Source organism: Capricornis sumatraensis, chromosome 3 (assembly GCF_032405125.1).
Source record: "Capricornis sumatraensis isolate serow.1 chromosome 3, serow.2, whole genome shotgun sequence".
Classification (NCBI taxonomy): domain Eukaryota; kingdom Metazoa; phylum Chordata; class Mammalia; order Artiodactyla; family Bovidae; genus Capricornis; species Capricornis sumatraensis.
The window spans coordinates 152,084,373-152,101,242 of NC_091071.1; the positions used below are offsets into that span (position 1 = coordinate 152,084,373).

At 59.8% G+C, this 16,870-nt stretch overlaps 1 protein-coding gene across 3 annotated transcripts; it reads left to right on the top strand.

Moving 5' to 3' along the window:
- The first annotated feature begins 175 nt into the window (after window positions 1-175).
- On the top strand, window positions 176-13,738 carry SLC4A3 (solute carrier family 4 member 3). 3 transcript variants are annotated; one of them, XM_068966988.1, is made up of 22 exons: window positions 176-256; window positions 603-765; window positions 1,352-1,626; window positions 1,750-1,865; window positions 2,178-2,476; window positions 4,057-4,205; window positions 4,362-4,542; window positions 4,965-5,100; window positions 5,383-5,566; window positions 5,957-6,056; window positions 6,485-6,669; window positions 7,289-7,514; window positions 7,699-7,917; window positions 8,413-8,561; window positions 8,745-8,939; window positions 9,373-9,591; window positions 10,163-10,252; window positions 10,773-10,939; window positions 11,399-11,652; window positions 11,991-12,160; window positions 12,316-12,489; window positions 13,661-13,738. In XM_068966988.1, the coding sequence occupies exons 1-22, from the start codon at window positions 206-208 to the stop codon at window positions 13,736-13,738; spliced, it is 3,780 nt and encodes a 1,259-aa protein (XP_068823089.1). In that variant the 5' UTR covers window positions 176-205. The 3 variants fall into 3 exon arrangements, with proteins under 3 accessions (XP_068823089.1, XP_068823090.1, XP_068823091.1); XM_068966989.1 differs by having other exon boundaries at window positions 2,250-2,476; XM_068966990.1 differs by having other exon boundaries at window positions 2,277-2,476.
- Window positions 13,739-16,870: the final 3,132 nt, after the last annotated feature.

Sequence of the window (16,870 nt, forward strand, 5' to 3'; positions counted from 1 at the left end):
GTCCGGGGTGCGGCGGGGCCTGGATGGGCGCTGGGGAGGCCGGGGGGATCCGGCTCCGGAGAGAGGGAGGGGGCGGCGGCGTGAGACTCCTGACCCCGCCCTCCTTCCCCAGGGCTCCCCATTAGGTTCGCGCAGCGCCCCCTTCTTCTCACCTGGGTCACGGGTCCCTCAGTGAGTCCGAGCCTCCCAAGCTGCTTCTCCGGACATGGCCAACGGAGTGATCCCGCCACCCGGGGGCGCCTCCCCCCTACCCCAGGTGACTGACGCTTGCGGGGGTGGGAGAAGAGGAGAGGAGGGGGAGGGACCGCAGGAGGAGGTGGGGGTGTCCCTCTGGTCGATTCTCGGACCACCCCACTCCCGATCCAGGGATGGAGCTGGGCAGGGATATGGAGAAGGAGGGGGAGTCTTTTGGTATTTTTCTGATCTGTTGACCCCTCTGGTCCCAAGCCCTGAGAGCCTGGGAGGTTGACCCCAGTCTGGGCCTCAGGGAGTAGAAGATGGAGTCTACTGGTCTCCCCCACCGCCTCCTGGGGCTTGGAGTTGGGGTAGATGTGTCAAGTTCATGGGTCGAGGGTCCTTAGGAGGGGCTGCTGGGTCTGCAGGTCCGGGTGCCCTTGGAGGAGCCACCTCTGAGTCCAGACATGGAGGAGGACGATGACTTGGGCAAGACCTTGGCTGTGAGCAGGTTTGGGGACCTCATCAGCAAGCCCCCGGCCTGGGACCCCGAGAAGCCCAGCCGCAGCTACAGCGAGCGGGACTTTGAGTGTGGGTAGCCCGGGGACCCCTAGTGTGGCCGCCCTCACCGCCATCACCTTCATTTGCCACCATCACCGTGCTCACCACTGGCTGGGTCACCCAGGGCCATCTTATGCTGGACGCTGTGCTGGGCCACCACGCCGTGTTAAGTCATCCTGCCTCACTCACCCATCACCTGTCTGCCTGCCAGGGGAGCTGGGCCCCAGACCGAGGGGAGATGTAGGGAGATGGGCCTGAGGCCGCTCTTGGTGACCTTCATCTTCCTCAAGGCTCTGTCCTTCCTCTGGCCCTGCCCTTTCCTCTAGGCCACCTCTCCTCCCCTCCTTGTCTCGGCTGACTCCACCTTTACTTTCTTTGCTGTATCCTGGCCTCTCATACCCCCATCTTCCCCTCTCCATCACTCCATCCCCCACTCTACCAGGCCTTACCCATGACAGGCTGTGGATACAGGTGTTGGGGGGAGCCTGACTCTGGAGAAAGGACCAGGGTGCCCTTCTTTGCGGCCTTGAGCTAGAATAATAAGGTGTGTGCCCCTAGGGTGGTGAGGGGCCCTCTTCTGTTGTGGGGGCCCCAACCGGCTCTCCTGCACCCCCAGTTCACCGACACACATCCCACCACACCCACCACCCGCTCTCGGCGCGCCTGCCTCCACCCCACAAGCTGCGGCGACTGCCCCCCACCTCTGCTCGGCAGACCAGGAGGAAGAGGAAGAAAGAGAAAACCTCTGCTCCCCCCTCCGAGGGGACCCCTCCCATCCAGGAGGAGGGGGGAGCCGGAGTGGATGAGGAGGAGGAGGAAGAGGAAGAAGAGGGGGAATCTGAGGCTGAACCTGCGGAGCCCCCACCCCCAGGGTCCCCACCGAAAGCAAAGGTAGGGACCCCCGAAATGGGGCTGGCTGCTCAGGGAGGGGCGCAGAGAGGAGGGGAGGCTTGGCAGTGGGGGGTTGGGGCTGAGTCGGGGCACGGACCCAGGGCACACGCGGTTTATCCACAGTTCTCCATTGGAAGTGACGAGGATGACAGTCCTGGCCTCTCCGGGAGGGCTGCCTTCACCAAGCCCCTGCCCTCAGTGGGCCCAAGCTCGGACAAGAGCCCCCAGCACTCCGTCAGGTACCGGCCTCCGGCCCAGTCCAGCGCAGGTCCCAGGCTCCTTCCTGAACCCCCGAGAAGAAGCTGGGAGGAGACGAGAGAAGGGGGCAGAGGAAGCAGGCAGGGCGTGCCCCTTCTCTGCACGAAGGACCAGTAGGAGAGGACGAGAGGGTTGACAGGGACAGTCTTCCAGGAGAGAGAGGGTGTCTAGGTGGAGAGGAGAACGGGACAAAGAGGACCTGGGGACCGGCATGATGGGCTCAGGAAGGTGGAGATAAGCTTTCTCTCTGCCCAGGAGAAGCCTGTGTTTAGTCCCCAGGGGGGGCAATCCAGCCCAGTCCCAAGCTGGGGGAGGGCAGGGGAACCCCCTCACCTGGCCCATCGCTGTCGAGCTTCCCCGACAAGTTCAAGGCTGCCGTGTTGCCTCCTCAGCTCTCCTAGTCCCCGGGCCCGCGTCTCCCGAGTCACCGGAGAGAAGGGCCGACCGTGGAGCCCGTCGGCCAGCTATGACCTGAGGGAGCGGCTGTGCCCAGGCAGTGCCCTGGGCGGCCCGGGCGGCCCGGAGCAGCAGGTGCCCACTGACGAGGCGGAGGCCCAGATGCTGGGCTCTGCAGACCTGGATGATATGAAGAGTGAGTGACACCCACTCCCAGGGGTGCCCAGCCTGTGAGAGACCTTGGAGAAGCTCAGTGCACTCCCCTACCCAGGGCTGAGCCCCCTCTGCGGTATCCCTGCCTGCTGGAATGTGGCCAGTGACAGGGAGCTCACTACCTCACCAGACTATGCCTCGGGTGCCAGAGCTGAGATTTCCCCTGGCGACACCTCTACCCTTCCGTCCTGGTTGTGTCCTCTGAGTCACCCCTGGAATGAGGCAGCCCCCACATGACATTTAGAGACATCCTTTTACCCCCTCTCCTGAGGCTCCTCTCCTTGGGGAAAACTCTTGTTAACCCCCCCACCCCGAACCAGACCCCTGAGGCTGGGCCACTCATCTTGGCCCTACCACTCCCTGTGCCGGGCCCCCTTGCTCCCACCATACCACCCTCGACTGGGCCTGGCTGTGATCTCGGCACATTCCTTCCATCTTATCAGTGCCCTGGTTTCTGTGCCACCTGTCATCACCCATGGGGCGCTGTGCCCAGGCCAGGGGCATCACCGACCCCTCCCTCCTCCCCCTTGGAACCACAGTGTGTCGGGGTGGGGGGAGGAGTTGGAGGGAGGGCTTTGAGCTCAATACGTCATGGAAAGTTGCCAGGGCCTGAGGACAGGGACAGGAACAATCCGATGGCAGCAGGAGCAGTGCAGGAGCAGCGGTGGCAGCGGGATGGGGGGGCCAGGGGAGGGCGTGTTTACAGACCCAGCGTGGGGGCTGGAAGCAGCAGGAAGCAGGCTTGGGGACCTGGGGAGTCGGGGTCGGGAGGCTGGCCACTTGCAGCTCTGGTTGGACCAGGACCACCGCTGTCCAAGCTCCTATCTCTCTGGAGAGCCAGGGCTCTGGGAAGGAGCAGGGGCTGCAGTCTCGGCCATCTAGGGGATGACGAGCCCACTGGAGGAGATCACAGAGCCCAAGGGGGCATCGAGCCCTGGGCCCGGGGACGCTGAGGGCCAGGGCCCTGGGAGGGCTCCAGCCTCCAGCCCTCGAGACTCGCTGACCTCAGAGGACTTAGAGATGTTTGTGCTGGACTTTGAGGACTATGACCTGTGGGAATCCATCAGGGGCCAGCTGAGCCCCATGGCGGGGGGACTAGCTTGTGAGTAACTGGGCTGCTGGCCTTGTCCCAGCTCTGGGCCTGGAAGGGGTGCGTGGGGAGAGAGGGATGGAAGCTCTGCCTGCGTGTACCCACGTGGGGGACGTGGGTGCCAGGGGGCACAGGCAAAGGCTGAGAGTGCAGAGCCTGGGGACGTACTGTGGGTCCTGGTTCTACAGATTGAGAGGCAGTGGCCATGGCAGGGGCCGTGGACTGGGTTGGGTGGGGGTCCGCCTTTTCCCTGTGGCTTAGCCAGCATCCCCTGTGTGACTTTGGACTAGTCCTGTCCCCTTTCTGGGCCTCAGTCTCCTCATGTATGAAATGTGGCCCCCCACCCCGGAAAATGTGGTTTTGTTGGCGTAGCCCCTGGGTGACTGTGGTGCTCCCCCCCGAAGTAGACTGGCCATGACCCCGGGGGGCCCTGAGCTGGTGCCCTGGGACGGCTGAGCCCACCTTCTCTGCAGGTCACCGGCTGGAGGACAACCCTGGCGTGCGGCGGCACCTGGTCAAGAAGCCATCTCGGACGCAGAGTGGGAGGGGCAGCGCCAGTGGCCTGGCCCCCGTCCTGCGCAGGAAGAAGAAGCAGCAGCAGCTGGACCGGCGGCCCCATGAGGTACCAGACCCTGCAGGGATGGGCCTCTCGGTTCCTCTCGCCTCTCTTCCCCACTTCTCCCTCCCTCCCTGCCTGCCTGGCCCATCACCCACATCCCCAGGACAGCCGGGCCCACTTGCAGCCCCCCAGGCCCTCACCCTGGGCACCTCACCCCAGGTGTTTGTGGAGCTGAATGAGCTGATGCTGGATCGCAGCCAGGAGCCCCACTGGCGGGAGACGGCCCGCTGGATCAAGTTTGAGGAGGATGTGGAGGAAGAGACGGAGCGCTGGGGGAAGCCCCACGTGGCCTCGCTCTCCTTCCGAAGCCTGCTGGAACTCAGGAGGACCATAGCCCACGGTAGGAGCGCTGCAGAGCTCGTCCGGTGCCAGGCTGCCCAGCTCCTGGGATGATGCCCTGGGGCCAGGCAAGGCCTGGCTGCCCCTCGGGAATGTGGGGTCCGCACAGCCGTACTCTGAGGGGCGGGGCTGTGCCTGGGGACCTGGCTCTATACCTGCGGCATGGTAGGTATCTGTCCAGGCAGTAAGCCGACAGATGACCCCTCTCTGGGCAAGGAGGGGCCGTGCCCTCACCCCGTGCTCTCTTTTTCCATTCCTTTCGGGCTGGGCTGTGGCCATGTGGAACTGTGTATCTGCCTGGGCACATGGGATGCTATGCTCACCCAGCATACTTGCCTGCCCCTGGGGGAACAAGGCCACTGTGGTGGGGTGGTGTTTCTATGTCTAACGGGAATGAGATCCCTTCCCCGTCTGTTTCCCCAGGGGCTGCCCTTCTCGACCTGGAGCAGACCACTCTGCCAGGCATCGCACACCTCGTGGTGGAGACTATGATTGTGTCTGACCAGATCCGGCCGGAGGACAGGGCCAGTGTCCTTCGCACTCTGCTGCTGAAACACAGGTGCCAGGCTGGAGCGCCAGGGAGGGGGGATGGCCTTCAGGTTCAGCTGCTTTCCAGGAGCACAGACTCTCTCGAGTGGCTGTTTCCAGTCTGCTTGAATACCTTAAGCGACGGAGAGCTCATTCCTTCACCCATTAGAAAGTATCAACCATTAGAAAGTTCCTTCTTACACTGAGGTAGAGAGAATGGAAGCCCCGACCCTCCATATGTCATTTTCCCATGACCTCAGGCCACCAAGGACCTCTCCTGCTCACCTGCCTGCCCCCTCTGTCCTCTCTCCAGCCATCCCAATGATGACAAGGACAGTGGCTTCTTTCCCCGAAATGCGTCCAGCTCCAGTGTGAACTCGGTCCTAGGGAATCACCACCCAACCCCCAGCCATGGCCCTGACGGTGCAGTGCCCACCATGGCTGATGACCTGGGGGAGCCAGCCCCACTCTGGCCTCACGACCCTGAGGCCAAGGAGGTCAGTTGCTTTGCTCTGACCTGGGCTGGGGGACAGCAAGGGTTTCATTGAGTGGATCAGGAAGGTTGGATGCTTGGTGCCAAGCTAGGCATGGAGAAACAGGAGGTTTAAGTGGGATCACGGGGCAGGGCCAGGGGAGCCAGTTAAATAAGATAAAGCTGTGGTGGTGGTGGGGCTTGGAGGAGGGGTCCAGATCCTGGGCTGGTCCCCTCCTGCTGTGGGGCACATCACCAGGAGTCCCCACTTTGGCTGGGTTGGGGGCGGTGAGGGGAGAAAGCAAGTCCCAGATCCAGGGGTTGGAGGCAGAGTCCAGGCCTAGAGCAAGGGATGGGAGGGCCTGCCACGGCCTCCGGTCTGGGTCCCAGCCCTATTCCAGTTCTGCGTCCTCAGAAGCCCCTGCACATGCCTGGGGGAGATGGTCACCGGGGGAAAAGCCTGAAGCTGCTGGAGAAGATCCCTGAAGATGCTGAGGCTACTGTTGTGCTCGTGGGTAAGGAGGGCTGGGCACTGGGGATAGGGGTTACGGGGCGTGGATGCCTCCACTGCAGTCTGCTTGTCTTGACTTTTGGCCAGACCCTCAACCTGCCCCTTCTCTTCCTCTCAGCCCATCTTGCCCCAGCCTTTTCTTCCCTAATCCTCTGTCTGCTTCCTGTTCAGTTTTCTGCTATCTTGGCCTGCTGCTAGTCCATCTAGCACCTTTGTGAGAATCAGACAAAGGCACCTCTTCCTTAATACCCTTGATTTCCACCTGTTGGTAAATTATAATAAATATCCAAACATAGGGCTTCTTTAGATTGGGGTTCCTTTATGCAGTATGGAGCCTGCTCAACTGGTTCATGATGGCCCCAAATATCCCCTGCAGGGCCTGCCTTGACCGTTCCCCTTTGCCCAGCACCCTGCGCCTTGCTCTCCCTCCAGGCTGTGTGCCTTTCTTGGAGCAGCCAGCGGCCGCCTTTGTGCGCCTGAACGAGGCCGTACTCTTGGAGTCTGTGCTTGAGGTCCCCGTGCCAGTTCGCTTCCTCTTCGTGATGCTTGGGCCAAGCCACACCAGCACCGACTATCATGAGCTTGGGCGCTCCATTGCCACCCTCATGTCTGACAAGGTGGGTCTTGTTCCCCGGAGCCCTGTTTGTTCCCCATCCCTTTCACTGCCCCCCAGTGGTACCCACGGATGCAGGGGTGCTATGCGTCCCCTGGGTGGAGGCAGTACTCTGGAGTGGTGGTGGCAGCTGTGAGGTAAGACAGAAAAGGGAGCCTTGGGCTGGGGGAAAGGGAGGTGGATGCAGGAGAGAAGCCCAGACTCTGAAGCTTTGGATGTGATAGGAGGCTTGAAAGGGAGGCAGGATTCTCCAGGGCTTGGACAGGAGGGCCCTCTAGCCAGGGATGGTGTTCAAAATACTTACTGACCAGCAGGCTGTGGGCACTCTCCAATCAAAATGGAGGTTGGATTGTTAAGGCCATGCTGGGCATCACTGTTGCATTGTGGAAAAGTCTGGAGACTCTCCCAGGAGGATAGAGAACGCTCCCCAGGGTGAGGGATGGTGTTCAGGGCCATGGCTCCCTGCCAGAAGGGACCTGGGTCAGAGCTCTGACCAGCATCCTGGACCTGTGTGTGTGGCTGAACATCCCCTTTGCCTCTGGCTCTGTGATGGCCCAACACCTCCTCCCTGAAGGCCCCCCTCCCTGGGCCGTGGGCTCAGCCCCTGCCTCTCCTGCCTCCAGCTGTTCCACGAGGCTGCCTACCAGGCGGACGACCGGCAGGACCTCCTGAGCGCCATCAGCGAGTTCCTGGATGGCAGCATCGTGATCCCCCCATCCGAGGTGGAAGGCCGAGACCTGCTGCGCTCTGTGGCTGCCTTCCAGCGCGAGCTGCTCAGAAAGCGCCGGGAGCGTGAGCAGACCAAAGCCGAGCTGACCACCCAGGGTGGCTACGTGGCCCCCGGGAAAGGTCTGACCCTATGGGGCCCGGGGCCCCCTGCACGCATGTCTCCCTGGCCCCGTCTGACTCCTGAGTCCCGCACTCCGGCTTCTAATCCCTGACCCACGTCTCTGCCCTGGGACCTGGGCTGGGAAGGATGCGGCCCAGGGCGTGCTTCCAGCACAAGGTTCCAGCAGCCCCTGTGTTCCCCCAGAACTGTCGATGGAACTGGGGAGCTCTGAGGCCGCCCCTGATGATGACCCCCTGCTGCGGACTGGCTCGGTGTTTGGGGGGCTTGTCCGGGACGTGAAGCGCCGGTACCCGCACTACCCCAGCGACCTGCGGGACGCCCTGCACTCCCAGTGTGTGGCCGCCGTGCTCTTCATCTACTTCGCTGCCCTCAGCCCCGCCATCACCTTCGGGGGGCTGCTAGGTGAGGGGCAGGAGGAGAGGTGAGGGGACTCAGTGTCACCTGCAGCGTTCCTGGGCCAGGAGGTCCCGTGGTCACTTCCGGGATGCCTGTAATGTGAGAGGGAGTGGGGCATCTGGTGACCACCTGGGGGGCTGGTGCTGATGGTGGTGAGGGGGCACTGCTCTGTATTTCCTGGGTCCTCAGGTTAGGGGCGGGCTTCCCTGGTGGCTCAGATGGTAAAGAATCCGCCTGCAGTGGGGGAGACCTGGGTTCGATCCCTGGGTTAGGAAGATTCCCCTGGAGGAGAGCATGGCAGCCCACTCCAGTATTCTTGCCTGGAAAAATCCCCATGGACAGAGGAGGCTGGCGGGCTACAGTTCATGGGGTTGCAAAGAGTCAGGCATGACTGAGCGACTCAGCATAACACAGGACAGGTTAGGGGAAACTAGATGAGAAAGGGGGGCCAGGTGGAAGGAGCCGGGCAACAGCTATCCCACTGACCCTCGCTCGCTCCAGGGGAGAAGACAGAGGGGCTGATGGGTGTGTCTGAGCTGATCGTGTCCACGGCTGTGCTTGGCGTCCTCTTTTCTCTGCTGGGGGCCCAGCCGCTGCTCGTGGTCGGCTTCTCGGGGCCACTGCTCGTCTTCGAAGAAGCCTTCTTCAAGGTGACTGCCACCCAGTCCCTCCCCAGGGGTCACCTGCTCTACCTTGTTCCCCTGGCCCAGGTGATGGGCCTCCGGGGTGGCTCCCTCCCCTCCCTCGGGGTTCACCTGTCCCCCCTGTCCCGTGGGGCCCTGACAGCCAGGGCAGATGGCTGTGGGTAAGTGCCTCTCTCTGCCGATCTCTAGTTCTGCCGGGCCCAGGACTTGGAGTATCTCACGGGCCGTGTGTGGGTTGGCCTCTGGCTGGTGGTCTTCGTCCTCGCCCTAGTGGCCGCGGAAGGCAGCTTCCTGGTCCGCTACATCTCACCTTTCACCCAGGAGATCTTCGCCTTCCTCATCTCGCTCATTTTCATCTATGAGACCTTCCACAAGCTCTACAAGGTGGCAGTCCCCGGGGTCTTGGGGGTTGGTTTATGTGGGGGCTGGGCAGCGCCCTGGATGGGGTGTGGAGTACCGGAGGGGGAGGGGACAAGGAGGAAGGCTGTGGGCGTTGGCGGGGTGAGGATGCTCTCAGCCAGATCTGAGCTGAAGCGCAGGAGTCAAAGCCAGAGGTTTAAAGTCTGGGATTTGCCTGCACCGGTATGGGAAGAAAGGGGGGCCCTGTAGTGCTTCTGGGCTGGGGGTCCTTGGGTCACTGTGTGTAGAGGAGCGGCATGGGTGTGTGTGTGAGATGGAGCTGGATGTCCTGTGTTATGTTGCCTGGTCAGGTGTGGGAGGGGAGGGGCCGCCCTCTCTCTCACAGGTGTGTACTGATGCTGTGAAGTCAGGCTCACCTACCCAGGTGAGCACGGGGGCAACCTTGTAACCCACCCAGGTGTTCACGGAGCACCCACTGCTGCCATTCTACCCCCCTGAGGGAGCCCTGGAGGCGGAGCTGGACCTGAATGCGAGTGCCCTGCCCCCCACCGAGGGGCCGCCGGGCCCCAGGAACCAGCCCAACACGGCTCTGCTGTCCCTCATCCTCATGCTGGGGACCTTCCTCATCGCCTTCTTCCTGCGCAAGTTCAGAAACAGCCGCTTCCTGGGTGGCAAGGTGTGTGGTTGGCAGGAGTAGGGCCTGTAGGGTCCCTGTGGGCGTCCCTCCATTCCTGCTGGCATCATCGGGCTCTGCTCTGGAGAGGAGGGGCTCCTCCCTTCTCCTGGTCATGGGAGAACCCAGCCAAGTCCGTGCAGCCCTCCGCCCCTGTCTGAAGCCCTCAAAATGTGACCAGGAGAGGAATGCCCTCCTGGGCTGGCTGGGCACCTGTGGGGTTTAAAGGGACAGGTCAGTGGACTTCTGGCTCCTGCTCAGGCTTCTCTGGTAGCTCAGCTGGTAAAGAATCCGCCTCCAGTGCAGGAGACCTGAGTTTGATCCCTGGGTTGGGAGGATCCTCTGGAGAAGGGAATGGCAACCCACTCCAGTATTCTTGCCTGGAGAATCCCATGGACAGAGGAGCCTGCTGGGCTACAGTCCATGGGGTCTCAAAGAGTCAGACACGACAGAATGAATAATGCTGCTACTACTGCAGGCTCAAGAAGGGTCTGGGCAATAAGCCCCCATGTCAGTCTCCTGACCCTCCTCTTATCCCCCTCTGGCTCCCTTCCCCTGACTGGTCCTTCTCAAGGCTCGCCGCATCATCGGGGACTTTGGCATCCCAATTTCCATTCTGGTGATGGTCCTGGTGGATTACTCCATCACAGACACCTACACACAGGTGAGTGAGCCCCGATGCCGTCTGGCAAGACCCCAAGGCCTTGAGAGGGTGGCCATAACAGGTCCCCACTGCCCCAGCAGCCAGTCAGGGCTGGAACCCAGCTTTCCTAGTGGAGTGGCTACATGCTGGTGCCACACAGGGGTGGGCGGGTGCGCGGTTTCAGAAGCAGCCATGTGGACCAGCTGCGGAGGCCAGCAGGGGGTCTGGGGCTGTCTGCGGACCCCTAGTCAAGACTCTTGGAGGAACTGGTGTGGGATTAGGGGCAGAAAGACAGGTGCCCCCAGAGCAGGTCTACTGACAGCTCCTCTGTGGCTCATGGAGAAGGTGGATCATTTCCTCATTCACTGCCAGACCCTTGGAGGGACAATGACTTTGGAGGGTTACAGAACTAATTTTCCCCAAAGCTGTTCACACCCCAATTCCCTGGAGCCCTGGTGCTGGGGACACAGAGCCGGGCAGGAACAGCTGCCCCGTGGAGTCGCTGGCGTCCCCGAACCCAGTCTTCCTTCTGGCTGTGCAGAAGCTGACGGTGCCCACGGGGCTCTCGGTGACCTCCCCCAGCAAGCGCACGTGGTTCATCCCGCCCCTGGGCAGTGCGCGTCCTTTCCCGCCCTGGATGATGGTGGCGGCCGCTGTGCCTGCACTCCTGGTCCTCATCCTGATCTTCATGGAGACGCAGATCACTGCGTGAGGGGACGGGGCGGGCCCCAGGCGGAGGAGGTGGGGGAGGAGTGGGGTTGGGGGACTGGCAGCCCCTGGGGGGGTCCCTGGACCCGGGCACAGTGTCCCCGAGGTGCTCTGAGAGGATATCTGTCTGTCACCACCACCGCTTGCAGGGTGGCACTTGACAGTCCTCAGAACACCCTGGCAGCAGCATGCTCTCTCAGTCTGTGATCCCCACATGTGTCTCATTTTGGGTAAACCACAATGACGTGGTGAGAGCTGGCATCTGGCTTTTGTGGTATTTGAATATCCACAGTATTGGGAATTTGCCTCAAACTTGCTTAAATGTGAGAACTTCAGTTTGAGAGCTTGGGAGAGAAAGCTGGCAGGTCCTGGCGGACAGCCTCTGCTCTGCATGTCCTCCGTCCACTTCTGGTCTCCACTGGGTGTGTCCACCTGCCCCTCACTCCTGCTCTCCCCCAGGCTCATCGTTAGCCAGAAGGCACGGAGGCTGCTCAAAGGCTCTGGCTTCCACCTGGACCTGCTTCTGATCGGCTCCCTGGGTGGGCTCTGTGGCTTGTTTGGGTTGCCCTGGCTCACGGCCGCCACCGTCCGCTCGGTGACCCACGTGAACGCGCTGACCGTTATGCGCACTGCCATTGCGCCCGGTGACAAGCCCCAGATCCAGGAAGTTCGGGAGCAGCGGGTCACTGGAGTGCTCATCGCCAGCCTTGTAGGTGAGCGCCCACCTTGTAAAGCTCCGGCCCCCACCCCACAGACTTGTCGTCTGGAACCTAAAATCCTTTCTCCAGCCCTGACTTGACCCAGATCTCTTCTGAGTTGCCAAATGCATCATGAATAGCCCCGGCTCTGACCCCAGACCTGTTCCTTGACTCCACGTGCCTTTTTCCTTGGTTCTCTGTCCTTGGTTCTCTGTCCGACTCCATCTTCTCTTGATCGCAGTGACTGCACAGGCTCATCAGTCCCCACAGGGGCTGTTGGAGGGGTCCTGTGGGTGTCTGTCTCCTCCTCCAGGCTTGTCCATCATCATGGGGGTGTCTGTCTCCTTCTCCAGGTCTGTCCATCGTCATGGGGGCTGTGCTACGTCGGATCCCACTGGCCGTGCTCTTTGGGATTTTCCTGTACATGGGGGTCACATCGCTGTCTGGTATCCAGCTGTCCCAGCGTCTATTGCTCATCCTCATGCCGGCAAAACACCATCCCGAACAGCCCTACGTGACCAAGGTAGGGCTGGGAAGCATGGAGATGGGGAGACGGGGTGATGGGGGGACTCCGAGGGACCCAGTGCTGGAGATGGACTTGATGACTCTGGAGGATAAGTTGGGACCTGCGGAGCTGAGTCCCTGAGGATGTGGTGAGACCCGACACCTGTTCCCCAGGTGAAGACCTGGCGGATGCACCTCTTTACGTGCATTCAGCTGGGCTGCATCGCACTGCTCTGGGTGGTCAAGTCCACGGCGGCCTCACTCGCCTTTCCCTTCGTGCTGCTGCTCACAGTGCCTCTGAGGCGTTGCCTTCTGCCCCGGCTCTTCCAGGACAGGGAGCTGCAGGCGGTAAGGGATGGTGCTTGGGTTGGTCTTAGGGGGCCTGGGCCCTGGATTCACGGAGGCCTGGCTCCCAGTCTCTTCTGTTGTGTGACTGATCTTCTGAAATCTCAACGGGGCTCCTGGGTTTCTGGTAGCTCAGCTGGTAAAGAATCTGCCTGCAATGCAGGAGACCCCAGTTGGATTCCTGGGTTGGGAAGGTCCCCTGGAGAAGGGATAGGCTACCCACTCCAGTATTCTTGGGCTTCCCTGGTGGCTCAGTTGGTTAAAAATCCACCTGCAATGCGGGAGACCTGGGTTCAATCCCTGGGCTGGGAAGATCCCCTGGATGAGGGCATGGCAACCCATTGCCATATTCTTGCCTGAGAATCCCCATGGACAGAGGAGCCTGGCAGGCTATAGTCCATGGGGTTGGAAAAAGTCGGACACGACTGAGCGACTAAGCACAGCACAATGGGGCTACTAACAGATTCTCCCTTATGAAATTGTGATGATTAAACACAAGTTCAGGTAAAGCAATGAGAAGGGTGTGGTTTGGCGTGAAGGAAGCAGAGGCTCTTGGAGACAATTGTGCAGGTTGTGTCCTGAACAAAAGCACACAGCTGAGGGATGGGTGGGGTGGGTGGCATTGAAATCCATCCTGAGCCCTGCTTCGGTCGGCTGGAGCAGGAGTCCTCACTCCCCAGGATCTAATGCCTGATGATCTGACGTGGAACTGATGTAATAATAATAATAGAAATACTGTGCACAATAAACGCAATGTGCTTGAATCACCCCGAAACCATCTCTACCCACCACCCCCATCCTTTCCTCGGAAAACCTGTCTTCCATGAAACTGGTCCAGGCTGGGATCCTCTGAGCTAGAGGAAAGGACATCTTTTTGAAAACTGTCCATTCACACATGGTGTACAAAGGCACCCCAGGAGCTCGGAGTACCAGGAAGTTTTTCTGTGTGGTAGCTGCTATCATCATCATTATTATTAGGAGGCGTCACTAGAGGGTGACCTGAAGCTTTTGGCCAGAGGGAGGTGCTTCAACCTGGGGCCATGTCTACTGTCCCTGTAGACAGTGAGGAAAGGTCTGGGGGCAGTGAGGGCTGCCAGCCAGAGGAGGAACTGATGAATAGGAGGTGGCAAGCCCACTTCCCCTGCCTTTCCCAACTTTTCACTCCCTTCTACAGCTGGACTCTGAAGATGCTGAACCAAACTTTGATGAAGATGGCCAGGACGAGTACAACGAACTTCATATGCCCGTGTGATCCTCCACCATGGCACCGCTGGGAGACCTTGACACTTTAGTGATCAACACCCGGGCCCCAGTCAGAGCCCAACCCCAGGGCCAGCTGGCTCCTCATGACCCAGAGACATGCCTGGAACCAAGAAGGACCCCCCTGACTCTACCCCAGGCGCTGACCTTGTCTCACCCAGGTCCTTTCACAGACCAGACTGGCACAGGCTTTGAGCTCATTATAACCACACTCCTTGTCTTGTGTCTGCTTCACTTTCTTGGTTCCCTCTCTGGTTTCTCAGGTCATACTTACCATCTTGAATTGGAAGAATTCTGTTTTCAGGGTCATCAAAATCAGGGAGAGTTTTGAGGCAAGGACAGAATTCTTGGGGGAAAGAGAGAGAATGGAGACCACAGAAGGTCAGAGATGGGCCTTATCACCCACCCCCAGCCTCAACCCCCACTCCTTTGAAGTACAGTTCAGCTGCTGGAGGCTCAAGGTCTGGCTTAAGGTCATTTGCCATTAATGCAGCCCCAGTTTAGAAGGGGAGGGAGAGAGAGGGGAGAGAGAGCAGGTTGCTCTGCTTTAGCCACTAGGGAAACCAGAGCGTCCCAATGACTGTGGAGCTACTGAGGGGAATGGAAAATGTTTATTTTTTTTCGTCATCCTTGACATTCCGAAGAGCAGGGACAGTAGCTGCCCAGTCCCCTAGACGCCAGGGTGGAGCTGGATTTGGGGTCCCTGGACCATTTTAGATTCTCCAGGCTTAAAGGAGAGGCAATTCTGGGACTCCTGAGGCCACTCCTTGTGCAACAGTCTTTGTTAGGCCAGAAATAACCTGGGAGGCCTTGAGGAGGGTGCAAACTGGGAGCCCGTTGCGTCACAGTTACTAGGCAACCAGCAGCGTGGTTCAGCCGCTAGTCCCTGTGTTGCCCTCTGGTGGCCGCTCTCTTGCACTGCAGGCCCTGTCCGGTCTGCGCCCGGGAAGCACTGCCACCTGGTGGACCCGCTGTGGTCAAAGATCCCATTCAAGTACATTTAGTTCCTCCTAGGGAAACAACTCCTAGGGCTTCCCTGGTGGCTCAGTGGTAAAGAACCCACCTGCAATGCAGGAGACCTGGCTTTGATTCCTGGATTGGGAAGATCCCCTGGAGGAGGGCAGGGCAACCCTCTCCAGTATTCTTGCTTGGAGAATCCCCATGGACAGAGGAGCCTGGCGAGCTGTATCCATGGGGTCGCAAAGAGTCCGACACGACTTAGCAACTAAGCCTAGCATAGGGAGGCAAGAGGGTGGGGCAAAGAGGTGTCATGGACTCCCGTGAGCACCCGAGCTGGAGTGCCTCGACCCTACCTTCACCACTTCCTCGGGGGCTGGCCCAACTTCTTCCTTGTTCTTTCCCCATTTTCCTCCCAGATGTTCAGGCCAACAGCTAAAGCCCTGAAGTTTGGAGAGGGCATAGAGAGCTGTGAGGCTGTGCTGTTCATAAGGAAGAGAGACGCCAGGTGCCCCTCCAGCTGTCCTCGGTTGTCATTCAGACTTAAGTATTAATGTTTCAGTCCAGTCGGCTGCTTGAGTCTCTGGCGCCATGAAGGCCTCCAATTGCATCTGCCCTCTGTGACGACAAGATTCCTTTTCCCTTAGATGGGCCAAGGCCAGGTGGAATTGCTGAGGAACTTCGTCAAGGAGAAAAGTGAAGGTCAAACATAAACTAGGACAGTGACAGGCAAAGCCAATACAAAATGCGGAGATGGCAGAGGCCGCACATAGAGATAGGCTTGGCAGAGAAGCTTTGCACGCAGGCCTCTGTTCCTTTCCTGAGCTCTAAATCAGGTTGCCTGGTCCCATCTTCTGGGCCTTGGGGCAGCTTCCCTATTGGGTCTGAGGGATGCTGAGACGCCCACGGCAAGGAACCTACTTCTGTCAGAACACCTGAGAGGAAGTAGTGACCTGGGCCCTGAAATCTCGGCTCTTCATTGGACAGAGTTTGTGTCAGTCATCTCTGCCTGGCGAGTAACTGAGAACTGTGGGCGTTGCTCAACTGGAAAAATGAGAAACAAGAGGGCGGGGCCTTTTGAAAGGAATGAGTCCTGGTGCTGGCTAATGAGTCAAGTGGCCTCCCGTATAACTAGGCCCTTGAGGCCTCAGTCAGAACAATGTGGATGATGATTTAGCTGCTAATTTGTGTCCGCCTCTTGCAACTCCACGGTGTGTAGCCCGCCAGGGTCCTCTGTCCATGAGATTTCCCAGGCAAGAATGCGGGCATGGGTTACCATTTCCTTTTCCAAGGGATCTTCCCAACCCAGGGATCGAACCCAGCGTCTCCTGCATCCTAGGCGGAATCTTTACGAACTGAGCCACCAAGGAAATTAGAACAATAGGGGAACAAATTTGAGTGAAAGACTGAGCGAGTTATAATCTCTGGCTATGGACATCCCTTCTCAACCCCCTCCATGGGAGAGGACATGAATAAGGACTAAGAGCTTGGAGCCTTAGAGGTCATCATCTTTGCCCTCCCCTTCCCCCACCCCTACCCCAGAGGGAAGGCAACTGTAGGGAAGTACAAGGCCAGAGTTGGCCAGCATAAGCGCTGAACTGGGCCTGCATTGGGGGGAATTCTTTCTCATCCAGGATGGGGGTCTGTGGAGGTGCTGAGACCACTTAGGGGGCTGAGCAGCTCACAGGTTTGCCAGGGATGGGTCCCCTGAGGGATGGCTGAGGACAGAGGGAGAGTGGGGGCCAGGGTAAGACAAGGGGGATGGGACAGTGACGAATGCACAGAGACTCGTGGCCTGGCCTTTCAGAGATCATTCAGAGATCTTTACGTTTGGAGACATTCAGAGTGTGTCCTGAGGCCCTCGTGGCATCTGTGTTTTCTCTGACTTTCCCTTCACTGACCCTTCAACTTTATCCCCCTGGGGTCTGCCAGCTTGACTGAGGCTGCCTTCTTCCAAGGGTGGAGGGGAGCCAAGGGAGAGGCGCCCATGAGCCCCTGGTGGTGCAGCTCTGGGGGATAAGGGCAGGTAGAGGCCATACTTCTGGGTTACGGGCCCCGCCACCTCCTGCTTTACAATGGAAACAGCTTGGCAAGTGGGCACATCCAGGATGGCCCAGGACCCTTCCAATAAGGAGGAGAGTGGGCTCATTGCCATCTTAGCCCTCCC